Consider the following 14,974-nt stretch of genomic DNA (forward strand, 5'->3'; position numbering starts at 1 on the left):
GTTTTTTTTTTGGCCAAAAAGTAAACAAAGGCTTTTTCTTTGACATTGTTTGACTTTATGTAATGTCCCTCATAGTGTCTGAGCGGTGACACATTTGCAAAGTCTGAAGCACTTGCTCATCTGTTGATAAAGCTGAAAGTTGATGAAGAGTAAAGAATAAATGCACACAGCAGTTGCCTTTGGTTAATTGTACAGCTTTATTATATGTTTCTTTAGTATGGACTTCTCAGTCATGAGCAGGTATCCATTGAACAAGGCCTAGACTACAGTACAGGATATATGTAAGACAAAAGAGGAGAGGGTTCAGAGTCAGCACAAGAATGAAAGCAGCCAGGGCCTCAGAGAACTTTACTGATGGATTATCTGGGACAAGACATGTGAGACATTTACCTCCAAGCTTAACCCCAACTATCTGTACTGTCAGAGGGCTCGCTCTGAAACAAATCAACGACAATCAGCAGAATGAAGTGTCAGGTCGTGTGAATGTCTCGTCCTTAGATGACGTTTCTCCTTAAAAACTCCCGCCGCCCCTCACTTAACCACCCTCATGGGCTGATTTTTGTTATACTCAAACAATGATACTAATAATACTGTATGAGTGCTAAGAAGAAACTACAGAAAGTGAAGCGAGGAGGACACAGATATCCTCTAAGGGAAAGGGAGAAGAAGAATTCTGTGGTCGTCCATCCCGGTCGATGCAAGTTGTTGGGGGGGGGCCCGAGCCACATCAATACCCTGGTCACCCCCACCGTCACTTAGCCTCTAGGAGGACGCAGCAGCGTTGGGCTTGTCGTCACGGGTGACGGGGATGCTGCGCTCGATGCGTCCGGACTCGCTCCCCCCTGTGACCTTTGGCCCATTCAGGGTCAGCATGCCATCAGCTGTCAGGGTGCAGGTGATCGCTGACTGGTCAACGCTGGAGGGGAGGCGGTAGCGGCGATGAAACTCACGAGAGATGTAACCGTGGTCGTCCTGAAAAACATCAGGGTGAGTAGAGGGATGGACAAACTCTACATCTTACACTTGGACTTCAGAAAAACAGACAAACAGTGACCTTGGATAAAAGTGGATCATTTGGAAATGCAATCAGGACCTACACCAGAGAGAGGTTCTGATAAAACTGGGTCATCTTGCTAACAAGGAGCCCTTAGACTAAGAGATGAATTGGCGACAGAATCCAGAGTTATTCTACATTGTTTTGGGACATATAATGGAAAGCGTGTTAGAAGAGTAGGAGCTGTCTTCATGATGTGTCATAAGGTTATCACCCATGAACTATTCATTAACTGGTAGAACTTTGATTTTCTTGTCTAGTTCTGTAGAGTAAAATGAACCCTGGACTGACTTTGCTGTTTGTCTCCGTTCTGTTGTGTTGGCAATTGGTAGAAATTTGAAATACACTGAGCCCAGTAGGGACAGATGAAGATATTGTGTGATTATCAGCATCACAGGCAGCTTAAATTCCCACATAATACAGTTTGCATTGTTCTAATTGCCTAAATCCAGCAGCTTGGGTTCCTCTTCTCCACTCACAATACAGGATAAATGGTTCAAAGTGAGCAGAGGTGTATTACAGTTGGAACAAATGGGATGTCAAAGCTGAGCATACTGTTGCTGCTCTGTAAAAAACACATGCATCACCTGACCCAGCCCCTGCATCATGTCAAGTATATTAAATCCAGTTTTCGTTACATTCATATTCAGTACGATGCAGTGTTTTTCTTTAGTGTTTTTGCTGTCCCACTGCTGCATATCTTTAGGTGTGTCACTTGTGTGCATGTAGAGGTCTAGACTTCCTCGCAGTCCTACCAGTTGTGATTAAAGTGGTGTGTGCACGTGCAGTAGAAGAGGCGCTCTACCTGTCTCTCTCCATGCTTGCCCTGGATCTCCACATAGTCATCGGTGACCTTCACACTGAGCTCATCAGGTGAGAAGTGCTTGACGTCCAGGTAGACTGTGAACTTATCCCTGTCAGACCTCACCTGAAGAACACACAAACACAGAGAGGGTCCACGGTATCATAGCAGAGCTTCAGCTTCTCAAGTCACGAGTTTAGTTTCATGACTTTGAACTGTGTGGACTACAGTTATGTTTCAGTGTAACTAAACTCAAGCTGGAGAAAATCAGGACACAAATATCTAAGTGTTAAATAACAGTCCTTCTCTGAATACATGTTTGTCCACAGTGAAAATGGTGTCAGAGTCGTGATGTGATCCTGTTACCTCAGAGATGCCGGAGTTGGAAGAATCCAAAAAGTTGCGGAACAGCGACTGTCTGTAATAGGGGCTGATGGTGGAGGTGGTGTAGGGGAAGAGGTCGTAGTCAAACATGCCCTCTCCGAAAAACTGGTCAAAGAGTCGGGCAGGGTAGACCGAGCCCAGGGCACGTCTGAACCAGGGGTGCTGGATGGCAATATCCATAATGACTGGAGACAGGTTGGTCTGGTTTGGCTTGGTTTGGCTCAGGTTGGCAGACGCTCAGCTCAGAGTCCAGCAGGTGAAGGAGCGGAGTTGAGAATCGAGAACAGAGTGATGATCAGAAGCAGTTAGTGAAGAATGGTTCCAGGGTGCTTTGTCCTCCACTCTGCAGCTGCCTCCTCTTTATATGCCTGAGAGCCAGAAAGAGAGGCTTTAGCCACGATCCCTCTGGAATGGCATTATCTCATGGTGGGTTGGGCCCCGTCAGCAGAATCAGGCCTGAGGATGGGGGGGCACCGCTAGGTCCAGACCCTGGTGCGACCCAGTGCCACTCACACAGCAGACACTCGGAGCTGCCAAAACAAACCGTGGCGGGCGGAGAGGAGGGCATGATGGAGACAATGAGGTCAGGAAGCCAACTAAAGACACAGACGGCTTTTACCTGAGTGATAATGCATCAAACAGAAACACACATATCGACTCTGTCAGTCCGTCAGTGACATAATGCTGCTGTATTGTTCTGCCTGTGTGGTTGGACGGAGGGCAGATTTAGAAACAATGCTGCCCAGAGTCAGTGGAGCAACAACAACTAACAGAGATGAGAATGTATGGTCTGGGTGCAAACATTTCACTAACATTCTACAAATATAAACTGCTCAAGTCAAAGGAAAAGCAGCACCTGAAACTGTAAGACTAATATTTATTTCACTTATTTATGTAATCTTGAAACTGCATTCAATTTATATCAACTCCCTAGTGAACTCATATTGTCTCTGGGCCTTGCGAGGACCTGCCCAGTGTCAGCCATGTTGGTCCAGCTCATATCTGGAAGTTTGGGTCCAATGCTGGAGCTACATCTTCAGGGCCACTGCTGACCAGCTCATGTGGAGCAATTCTGGCCTTTGGATTCTAACTGGCAAGCTCCTCTTTAAAGGCCGGAGGAGGCCATGATGTCCAAATCCAAAATGGCAGTTTATTTTCAACCTACTGTTCCACGAGTGCACTTTTTCATCTTGTCTAAATAAATGTCATGTCTCATGTAGTGTATCTCTAAAGAAGCCTTTACACAGATGTATACAGTACACTGATACAGTAAGTCTTATTTGTATCTAAGAGTGAATTCTAATGTAAATCTAAAGGTCACTTCCCATGCCTGTTGTTTCACCACCAGTGGCTTCCCGCCGCCTGAATTAATCTAATCCTACAGGGCTTTGGCCGGCCAGCACAGAGGCTTAGCCGCTCCATGCACCCACAGGCCAAGAGCAACTGGGCCGGGCAGCCGGGGTCGGGACGCTTCAGGGGCAGTTTGGGCAGGTTGTCGGGGTTCGGGGCTACTAGCTGCTGCAGACCGGACGTAGATGCCGTTAGGCTGGCTGCAGTTCAGCAGAGTCAGCATTCTGAGTTTTTATCAATGGGACAGACAATGCCTGTGTGCTCTGTGTTGCCACAGCTCTGAAAAGCTGTTTTGACCGACAACCTGGCAACGTAGCGGAGTGGACACGCTCATGTTCATTGATTTTTTTTTCCCCATTTTTTTTCTGTTCATAAGGACGAGCATTGAGGAAAGGAAAATGGAAGCAGGCAGTCTTTGGACAGAAATGTTCAAATGTAGTTAAAACATCAAACAGCAAGAAGATCTGCTGTAGAGCTACTTCATAAACATCACTGAACCAGAAATACCTGCAGCGAGGCACAAGGAGAGAGAGGACTCAAAGGTGTCATGCAGTGGTGCATATAGAAGACAACTTGAGTGTAAACATACATGAAGTTAAGGTAAAGCACACTGGCTGATTAAAAAAGAGGTAGAATAAAAGTAAAAGAGGAAGCTGAAAAAACCTGATCTTTGGTTTTAAGGTGTGAGTGGGGAACCAAGAGAAGTAATTGTGATAGAAATGGAATTAACAAAGTTTCCAGCCTCTGACCCCCAAAATAATGTAGGATTTTATACATCGTTTGAATAAAATAATTATCTTTCGTCAGCATTATGACTAGAATATGCCATTTCTAATAGTTTGAACATTTTATTTGATTTCTGGAAATCATCTTGTGACTCCCTCAGTGTATCTGTTGCCTGTTCCTGTACACCGACACAGGTTTTGGTTGCTGTAATCACTCCTCTTGTTCACACTGAGGTCAGAGAAATGATATATCATACTCATTTACAATAGCAAAAACATTTTAGCTAACAAAAGGAAAGAAAGACCATCTACTGGAAAACACCAAAAACTGATTTGTTTAACTCAGAATGCTCAGCCTCTCTGCTTGTGTGGACAAGAAAGAAGAATTACAGCAGCCAAAATGGTTTCTTTCTGTAAGTTGATTGGTCATATGTCTCCATCAGTCAAATTGGTCCAGATGTGACCTTTGACCTTTTGGAGATAAAGTGTCATCACTTCATCAGTTTATCCTGTTTGTCATTTGTGTGAATTTTGCCATAACAAGCAAATGAATTCTACATTTATGGCCAAAAACAGGTTTTGTGACGTCTCGGTGACCTTTGACATTCAACCTCCCAATCAGTTCTTTACTGAGTCCAAGGAAGCATTTGTTCCAATTTTAAATAAATTCCTTCTAAAGATGAGATTAGGAAGTGACAGCACTGTGGCATAAAGATGGAAAGCTAACCTTTAAAGATCAGAACTCATTTTTTTCCTTTCTTCTACACTGATATCAGTTGGAAATTCAGAATAAATCACCTGACTGTCAGTGTGTTAGCAACTCCACCAACAGTGATGTGAGCTACAGGCTGAGCTGTGCTGCCCCCTGCTGGACTGACAACACAACACCTGAGAAACCTGCCTCCTGAAGTCGAACGAAGACCTCCATCCATCCATTATCTATCCACCGCTTAATCCTTAGGGTGAAGGGACGGGACACCCTGGACAGGTCGCCAGTCTGTCACAGGGCCACACTTAGAGACAGACAACCAAGCACACTCACATTCACACCTACGGACAATTTAGAATCACTGATTAACCTCAGCATGTGTTTGGACTTGTGGGAGGAAGCCTGAGAACCCACGCTGCATGGGGAGAACATGCAAACTCCACACGGCTGTCCTCACCAGGACGTGAACTGGCGACCTTCTTGCTGCGAGGCAACAGTGCTAACCACCGATCCACCTTGCAGCCCTGAATGAAGACCTAGGGCAAGGTAATGGAGAACATAAACTGGATTCTGTCACACAAGTTGGAATAAAATGATATTTTTTTTTCTTTTTCTTTCAAATTACTTGAATATTTCATGTGTTAAGTTTGAAGCAGTTAAACTGAACAATGAGCCTCCTATGTTTGCCCATATTAGGACGTGTAAACACTCATGATAACCACATGTACACTGATCATTGCAACTGTGTTGTTTTTTCAGGTGTAACACGCTGTAAATGTGCTCATCTTGGATAACTGCCTCATTCAGAACTGCAGGCCTCAGTGCTTCAAGGACAAACGCTTATATAAAGTTTTTTTTTTTGTAGTGACGATCATTTAATCAGTGTTCTCGGCTGCCACAGCAGGACTTGATGCAGTTCACGCCACAGATTTCTGATAATGGAGCTCAGGCGCTAATGAATTCAGAAAACTGTGAAGAGACAAAAACTAGTGCAGTTGAAAGACACAGTGAGATTTCTAAAAACAAATTGGCCAAATGTGGTGGTGGATAAATGGATGGCTGAACTCGGTCTTGATTTGAATAGCGCTGTGCTTCATTAGTGGTTTAACAATATACTGTACATACAGCAAAGGCTCCTACAGTTTTTCCATAAGGATTTAGATTAACTAGTGTTTGGTCCATAGAAAAACACATGTAACAGATATAGAAACGTTTTCTGCTCAAATAAAGGTCATTCGTTCAAAATGGCAACAAAAAAGTATAAGTTAGTGGAACATGTTCATCATTAGTGTGAAAAGCAACACCTCTGATTCTCCTGCAACGCTTGTGTGTCATTTAAAGAAAAATAATAATTTGTCTGCTTTCTTAATCATACCAGCAAAAGACCACAAACTGTGACCCCCCATGGTGACATAGAGTTCAGAAAGGGACTTGTGCCTGAGAATAGTCGCCACACGGGCAGGTCTAGAAAAAGCAGCATACTGAGGCTTTTAAATGTGAGTATATTGTCAGGATCCCTGCTTCATGCCCCTCTCACTCATCTCCCTCTCACTCAGCTCCTGTCACTCTGGTCCTGTGTGCTTGATTACAGGTATTGGAGACAGTTGTGGCAATCAGCTCACTTGTCTACAATCACCTTCAGCTCCTTTACAAACTCAGCTCCTTCCTCCGTACACCGCCAGACCATAAACTCTGAAATCCTGTTTTCCTGCCAGTCCCCAAGCTCCCACCACCTGAACCCCCCCTGCAACTTCGACACACTTGCTGTCCCAATCCTGCCAACCAGCCTGGACCTGCCACCAGCTCCGCTCCAGCCTGTCACCAGTCCTCACCAGATCCCAGATTCCCTGAGCCTGTCTGGCCCATCAGTTTTGTCCCCTTCAGTTTAGTTTGTCTTGTGAGTATCCCCATTTTCGTTGATTTAGCGTAATTATTCATTCCATTTCATGTAGCTTTGGTCTCTTTGTGAATTCAGTCTGGTTTACCCCGTTCTGTTTTCCCCCCTCAGTTTAGTTTCCACTCCTCAGTTCGGGTTCAGTTTAGTTCCTTGTTTAATAAAATCCTTTTAAACACATCACCTGCCTGTTGACCCTGCCACTGATCTTGTTCCTGTCCCTGAACTGGTCAACGACGCCTCTGATCCCGTCCCTTTTTGTTGATTTAGCGTCGTCGGTTTAGTTGTTTCTTCTTTGGGTTTTTTAGATTTTCTCTCAGTTTGGGTTCAGTTTAATTCCTTGTTTAATAAATCCTTTAAACACATCACCTGCCGGTCGACGCCGCCATTGATCCTGTTCCCAAGTTGGTCGACGCTGCCTCTCATCCCTGTTCCCGAGCTGGTCGATGCCACCCCTGATCCTGTTACTTAACTGGTCAACGCCGCCCCAGATCCCATTCCCGAACTGGTCGATGCTGCCTCACATCGCGTTCCTGTTTTTGAGCAGGTTGACGTCGTCTCAACTGATTCTGATCCTGAGCAGATCAATGCCGCCACTGATCCTGTTCCTGTCCCCAAGCTGGTCGACACCGTCTCTGATTCTGTTCCTGTCCCCGAGCTGGTCGACACCGTCTCTGATCCCGTTCCTGTTCCTGACCTGGTCGACGCTGCCACTGATCCTGTTCCTGTTTCTGAGCTAGTTGACGACGCCTCTGATCCTGTTCCCGAGCGGGTCGACGCTGCCTCTGATCCCATCCTAGTTTTGTTGATTTAGCTTAGTTATTTATTGATTCAGTTTAATTCCTTGTTGAATAAATCATTTTGAACACATCGCCTGCCTGTCGACCCTGCCACTGATCCCGTTCCTGTTTTCGAGCGGGTTGACGTCGTCTCAACTGATTCTGATCCTGAGCAAGTCAACGCCGCCACTGATCCTGTTCCTGTCCCCGAACTGGTCAATGTCGCCTCTGATCTCGTTCCTGTTTCTGAGCTGGGCGACACCACCACTGATCCTGTTCCCGAGCAGGTAGATGCTGCCTCTCATCCCTGTTCCCAAGCTGGTCGATGCCGCCTCTGATCCTGTCCCTGAGCTGGTTGACACCGCCACTGATCCTGTTCCTGTTCCCGAGCTGGTCAACGCTGCCTCTGATCCTGTTCCTGTTCCCGAGCTGGTCACTGACTCCTCTGATCCCCTCCTGTTGTTGTTTTAGCTTTGTTATTTATTTGTTTTAGTTATTTCTTTTTTGGGTTTTTTTTTAGGTTTTCTCTCAGTTTATAGTTTAGAGTTTTCCCCATTTCTTGTAGCTTTGTTCTCATTTTGAATTCAGTCTGGTTTACCCTGTTCTGTTTTTCCCCCTCAGTTTAGTTTCCACACCTCAGTTTGGGTTCAGTTTAATTCCTTGTTCAATAAATCCGTTTGAACACATCACCTGCCTGTCGATGCCGCCACTGATCCTGTTCCTGATTTCAAGCGTGTCAATGTCGTCTCAACTGATTCTGATCCCGAGCAAGTCGACGCCACCTCTGATCTCGTTCCTGTTTCTGAGTTGGTCGATGCCGCCTCTGATCCTGTTCCTGAGCTAGTTGACACCGCCTCTGATCCTGTTTCTGTTCCCGAGCTGGTCAACGCTGCCTCTGATCCCGTTCCTGAACTGGTCAATGCCACATCCAGGACGTCAGCATTTGCTCTGTTGTAAAAGTTTGACTGGCCCAAACATGGAGACAACCACAACTTTACAGCAACCGGTTGATTGACTGCCTCACATCCTGTCCTGTTTTCGAGTGGGTCGATGTCGTCTCAACTAATTCTGATTCTGAGCAAGTCGACGCCACCTCTGACCCCGTGCCTGTTTCCGAGCTGCTCAACGGTCGCCTCTGATCCCGTTCCAGAGCGGGTCGACGCCACATCCAGGACGTCAGCATGTCCCTGCTCTGTTGTGACAGTTTTACTGGCCTGAACATGGAGAAAACCACAACTTTACAGCAACCAGTTGATTAGATGCCCAGATGTCAACAAGCAGCTCTGCAAGCTTCGGTCACACATTTACACACACGAGATCTCACATACAGTAAAATAAGCTTTTTGTGTGTGTTTGTGTTTCCAGAGTTCCTCAAAGTAGGTTTCATCCCTACAGTCTTTAACAATCTGTTCAGGAGCTTAAACTAAATCCACAACTAAGCCCAAATCATACATACTTTAATAAAAACATGCACAAACACATTCTTTATCTAAATATGAAAACAGATGCACTTTAATATTACCTTTACACTTTTAACCAACAATAAGAATTCTATGAGTTGCTACAAGATCACTTCAACACTATCTGTGTGAATTTAATGGTTGAAACGTCCTGCAGCAATACAAGCAATGCAATGACTACACAGATATACATAATACATTCTTTTTTCGTTGTGTTTTGTATAATTCAAAGCTGCTCACATAGAGATTGCTCATCTTTTATACTAAATTAAATGCTAGAAGACAAATATTGGTTAAATCTCCATTTACAATACTGCATGGAGTTGCTGAATTTTGCCTTTGCAGTCAAGTAGGAAGCAGCTTTGCCACATGTCGTTCTGTCAGATAATCAATGACTCTGTTTCCTCCATGGTGTCGACTCACAGGGACCCAGATTATATTTAGCAACACTATCTGGAAGTCAGTTGGTTAGATATGTTAAGTCCAGTTAAAATGTTAATAATGAAAACAGTTTAACCGACTCAACTATGATGTTACACATGAACTATTCTGGCATTAATCTGCAGAGTCAATTAAAAAAAAAAGTTGTCAGACAATCAAGCAAAACAAACTACTGGATTCCAACAGAAATCACAATGCAACTCAGCCTTGAGCTGCTCTTTTAAGATAAAGCCTGTCACCTCCAGCATGCATGCAGGCTTTCAGCTGTGAATGTGTGATCTGAAGCGCATGTTGAGACTTGCAGACGCTGTTCATGCAGAGACACTGTGCGAATATTTTCAAGAGGTTAATGCTGCAGTTTTACTGTACGGCAGCAATACTGCATGTTTCTTTAATGAACTGATTTGTTGCAGGGGTCCATCATCAGAGCTTTTTACAGGTTATTATTTATGAATCTACTCATATTCTGGCCGTGCATTTCCCCTCATCCCCACTGTTTCTTGTGTTTCTTCTCCCTGCTTGTCTCTCGGTGAGGTTTCCTGCTGGTTTCCTGGCTGACACTCTGCTGATAGACTTGCGCCTCATCGAGCTCCCCTGCAGTAGTAAATCCCAGAAGCAGCAGGTTGCTTGTCGTCAGATCGTTCGTTCTGCCAGGTGGTGCTAAAGCTGTGGTTAACTCACATTCAGTAACCTGTTGCTCCACGCGTTTCGCCTGACTGCTGACCTTGCTGTCCCCAGGCCTCAGCATCCCAGTAAACCTATCTTATTCTTCCCAAGACTACCCCATGGGAAATTTTGTCATCTACCCAAGTCTCTGTGCAGACCCCTGGGCATAGTCCAATCAAAACCTCCAGTATCTACACATGCACTAGTGTGCATGTGTAGATACGACCCACTGAGCATATACGAAGCAAAACCCTCCTCACGTGGACCAGAAAAGTAGCATATTACCAACAACTACACGTCCATGGCGTCTGCAGCTGTCTGCATCCACGAGGGAGCATATTCAGCTCTGCTCAAGTCCTCCCACCACCTGCCAAGCTTATTCAGCTCAGCCGTCCCTCTGCAACACGCCATCCAGTACTCTGAACTCCCACATCCCTGCACCGCTCACTGGATCCCTCGTCCCAGCCCCTGGCTCCCAGCGCTCTCTCTCTCTCTTCCTCCTTTGCAAATCTTGCAATAAAACAGGGTTTGAATGCTACCCACTCTTATCTGCATTTGAGCCCACAACAAATTTTTTACTTATGTAACTCCTATTATTTTTGATAGGCCCGTTAACCAGCAGTGAGAATTGCTTTTAGGCTACGGAGTTGTGAAAGATTTCCATCCATCTATTCGTTTTTTGGGTTTGAGTTGTTGTGGCATCAGGGTGCGCATGTCATAGCACACATTCCCTCTTTATAGTAATGTTATTTCCTTCTAGGAGGTTCCAAGGTGTTTCCAGGCCAGATGAGATGTGTGTCCCTCCAGTGGGTTTTGGCCATCAGGCATCACAACACCTTGGTCAAGGTCAGTAGCTCACAAGCTGGACTGTTGGCTGCTATGACTCAACTGTGCACATATCCTGCATGCTTTTATTCTTATACTGTATTTATACTTTAAATACTAATTTTCAATAGCATCTGCACCATCTGTTTTTCTTGCACTTTGACTGATTAGTTGAGCGGTCGAACACAGATCAGCAGGTAAATCAAGAGCTCTGTCTTCTGACCCTCTTCACTTTGACAGTCTGGTACAATGCATCCATCTCACGCTCCGTTTTTCTGTCACTTGTTAACAAGATGCTTGAACTCCTTTGCTCAGGGCAGCAGCTCAAACCAACCCAGCAAGTCTACATTTTTGAGTACCACAGCCTCATCGTAGGGATGTTTTTGGATGTGAGGGGCTCCCAGCATTGGACACTGATGGGGTTGAACCAGGTAGATGAGTGACAGGTGTGTTCCAACAGGAAACCATTACAAACTACACCTGCACCTGATTGGATGGACGCTTCACTCATTTTTGGATTTCGCACCAGCATGACAGCTCAGATGGAAATAGCTCACCAAATTGTGTTTCTGAAAACATCTGAGGCACGAAATAAGCCGTGCAGCTGCTGGATGTGGCTTCACTTTACATCGATTAGTTTAAAATTAATTGAGAAGACGCAAAGGTAGTGACATGCACCGGTGGCATCTGCAAAAAGAAGAGATGTGACTCTGAGATTCAAATAGAAAAGTCATAAATAAAGCTCTCAGGTTTAAATAAGTGAAGAGAAACTGTGAATGCCAAGTTGTGCACAGCTATATATAGATATGTAGATATATTGCAGTCCTATGCTCTGCAGCTCTTTTGCATTTGGAGGAAGGATTAACAGCAGCCTTCATCCAACACATGAACTTATTGTCCATGATAGTAAACGAGGTGTCAACCACAAAGCCAGGCTAATCCCGAGTGTGCATGGCGGCTTATTGGAGAGCGACGCCGTCAGTTTGTGTTGTTTCCTCGGAGGGGGGCGGGGTCAGCGCGCAGGACGGCGACCTTCAGTCCAATAGGATGGGAATTTAGTAATTTGGTATGTAGCTGCGTTAAGAGCAGCAGCAGCAGCAGGAGGAGGGAGCTCACAGCTGATTGCAACACCTTCCGCCCACAACTTTTCATTACCGCGTTCAGATCTCATGGACACACACTCTGCACCTCTCTGATCTCCGTCGCCGCCGTCCCGACAGGCCGATCCAACTCCGCGCGTTCGCCGGCTCTTCAACGCGGATCATGGCACAGACGGGAGCTGCGTTTAAATAAAGCTGCAACTTCTTCCAGGGACGCAGAGGCTCGACTGATTTCTATATTCCAGCAGCGTTGAGCAGAGAAACAGAGGGGGGACAGAGACACCGCAGGGATGATGAAAGCTCCTCCGGCAGCGGAGCGGCCTGCGCTGGAGGACGTGGCCGAGGAGGAGGATGTGTTCGCCGAAGAGCAGAGCGCCAAGAGCGCGCTGGAACCCGGCGGCTGTCAGGTGTGTGAAACTCCCAGTCTTAGAATAACAGCTACAGTATGTCACCTCCGGGAGTTGTAGCCAGCATCTGCTCAGTCAACTTTCTTCATATGTGCGTTATTGTCTTTATTTTAGGAGGAGAAGGAAGGTCAGCTGTCAGTGTCCCAGATGGAGGCAGAGTTTCTCCAGCTGACCTTAAGGAAGCAGGTGTCCTACAGGTAGGAAAGCGCTGCATACAAATGAGATCAGCAAAAGAAAAGTGGAATGCGGCCCACTTCCTGTCAACCTGTTTTACCTGAAACACTGAAGCTGCTGTTGATGTCCCTCTGGGTCATATGAGAGGAGATAAGCTTTAAAGGGGCCTTTTCACATTAATATGAGACCTCCTGACTACAAGAAGCAAAAGTTTGATGTCAACATGAGGGGTTTTTGTTTTGCACTGGAACAAAGTAATGTAAAAATTAAGCCAAATTCTTCACAGGTTGTGTGACAATATCATCAAAAACTGTCACATCTGATGCTTTTTTGGAGCCAGAAACAACAGTGACCATTGCAGGCAACTGTACAAACTGACAGTGTGAATTCACAGTTCACAAAGCACTTGTGACTTGACAGCTACGAATGTTATTGTTAACTTTATACTCATGCTGTTTTTGAATAAATGTTCCAGATCAAAAAAAAAAAAGGAACTTATTAACATTAATTATTTTAGGTGTTTTAGTGCTATGTACAATTGGCAATGTTAAACACAATTCTCAATTCTGGACCCTACAGATTAAGGACACATATTTATTTATGGTATATGTTTGCAAGTCACAGTTTATGGATTCTAAAAGAAGAAAATGTAATTTACAGGAACTGACAGGTGCAATTTATGTTGATTAATGTGGCTACACAATATAAATACTGTATGTTATTGGAAAGTCTACAGTATTAAACAGTAAACCTCATATTTTACAGTAATCAATGAATAAATCAATTAAATTATAATTGGAACACTGTAGAAATACAGAAACATACAGGCAACTATAATTTTATGGAAACATTAGTGTTTTTAAAAATATTTGTCTATGCTTCTCATTAAGTTGTGCAGAATTATTTTTCAGCTTTGCACAGTTGCGTTTATCATATCATTACTTATTCCATTGTCAGTTGCAGCAGAGTAATATTTTCTGTGTCTATTTAGACAGTTAACATTAAAGTAGCTTTTACAGCCCACATTTACAACCCGCTTTGCTGGGAGAGGTTTTGGTTCCTACCTGCCCTTGTTTACAGAGGGACAGATGTGATGGAAGAACACGTGCTGCAAAGGTTAAGGTCACACTGTCCTGCTGTGTTGGAGTTGACTAAAGAAGATTATTCAAACGAACCTGTAGCGCATCCTAAAGAGTCCGCACAATCAAGAAATCACTGTTGCAGCCTGTTTGTGAAACAAAATGATCTGAGCTCAAATACCAGTCTCACATATGAAATGTGAGTTTCCTCATGTGACCCATCAGTGACGGAATAACAGGTGGTTCTCTGTGAGGGAGACTGACGCTGCCGTCGATGCTCAGAAACAGTTTCTGGCTTGGTTTTGGTTCTTTCGTGGTGCGTTCATTGTCTTCTGGGACCAGATGTAGAACAAATATGCACAAAACCCACAGAAACTGGTATTTATGAAATATTCAGCAAGAACATGTGCACAACATTACAGACTTCAGACTGGCACACACCCCGTTTTACAGTTTCACTGATTGCACAACTCTAATTAGTTTCAAATGGATAATGAATAAATTGCGTTGTCCTCAGTGCACTCGGTATAAATGCTGTTGAGCAACTGAAAAGCTTTTCATCGTCAGGAATCTGAGGCCCGTTGTTGTGGTGGCCAACAGATTGGTTTGTTGACAACAAGAGAGGCTGAAACTCTAAAGAAAATTACATTTCTATCAAAAATTGTGTTTGCTTTCATTGGCCTATTGTTACAAAGAGGCCAGTGGATGTGCAGTAGTGTTGGCTTTGATTAAATGAGACCAGTTTAATAGCCTGGTTTACAAACTGGCTCGAAAAATGTCAGTAAACATGGTTTAATTAAACTTAAACCACCTGAGTAGATGTTCACAGATACCTGATGTGGTCTGCATTGATGCTGTAGTCTGTAAAAGATGGATTTAGAAGACGGATGTGGAAAGTGAAGCCCAGCCAAAGGGCCTTAAACCTGCATTCTGTCTACCAGCCAGCAGGGGGCGACTCCTAGGTAGTGGGATTGTATTGAAGTTGATGAGAAAATGACTAATTCTTACTTGACTTGTTACCTCAGTAAACATATTTTTATTGGGTTTATGGCCTCAAATGCTAGTTTAAAGTCTCCTTCAATGCAGCATGATGTTCATTTTGCTAATTATGGAGTAAAATATTCT

At 44.5% G+C, this 14,974-nt stretch overlaps 1 protein-coding gene across 2 annotated transcripts; it reads right to left on the bottom strand.

Annotated features, from left to right (window-relative positions):
• Nucleotides 1-178: 178 nt before the first annotated feature.
• On the bottom strand, nucleotides 179-13,978 carry cryaa (crystallin, alpha A). Of its 2 annotated transcripts, XM_008279790.1 has the most exons (4): nucleotides 13,946-13,978; nucleotides 2,223-2,608; nucleotides 1,860-1,982; nucleotides 179-972 (listed from the first exon to the last, which is right to left on the bottom strand). In XM_008279790.1, exons 2-4 carry the CDS (start codon nucleotides 2,418-2,420, stop codon nucleotides 763-765), a joined length of 531 nt encoding a protein of 176 aa, XP_008278012.1. In that variant the 5' UTR covers nucleotides 2,421-2,608; nucleotides 13,946-13,978; the 3' UTR covers nucleotides 179-762. The 2 variants fall into 2 exon arrangements, with proteins under 2 accessions (XP_008278012.1, XP_008278010.1); XM_008279788.1 differs by lacking the exon at nucleotides 13,946-13,978 and having other exon boundaries at nucleotides 2,223-2,748.
• Between the last annotated feature and the right edge of the window lie 996 nt (nucleotides 13,979-14,974).

The sequence above is a fragment of the Stegastes partitus genome, unplaced genomic scaffold, assembly GCF_000690725.1.
Source record: "Stegastes partitus isolate 25-593 unplaced genomic scaffold, Stegastes_partitus-1.0.2 Scaffold170, whole genome shotgun sequence".
In the NCBI taxonomy this organism is placed as follows: Eukaryota; Metazoa; Chordata; class Actinopteri; family Pomacentridae; genus Stegastes; species Stegastes partitus.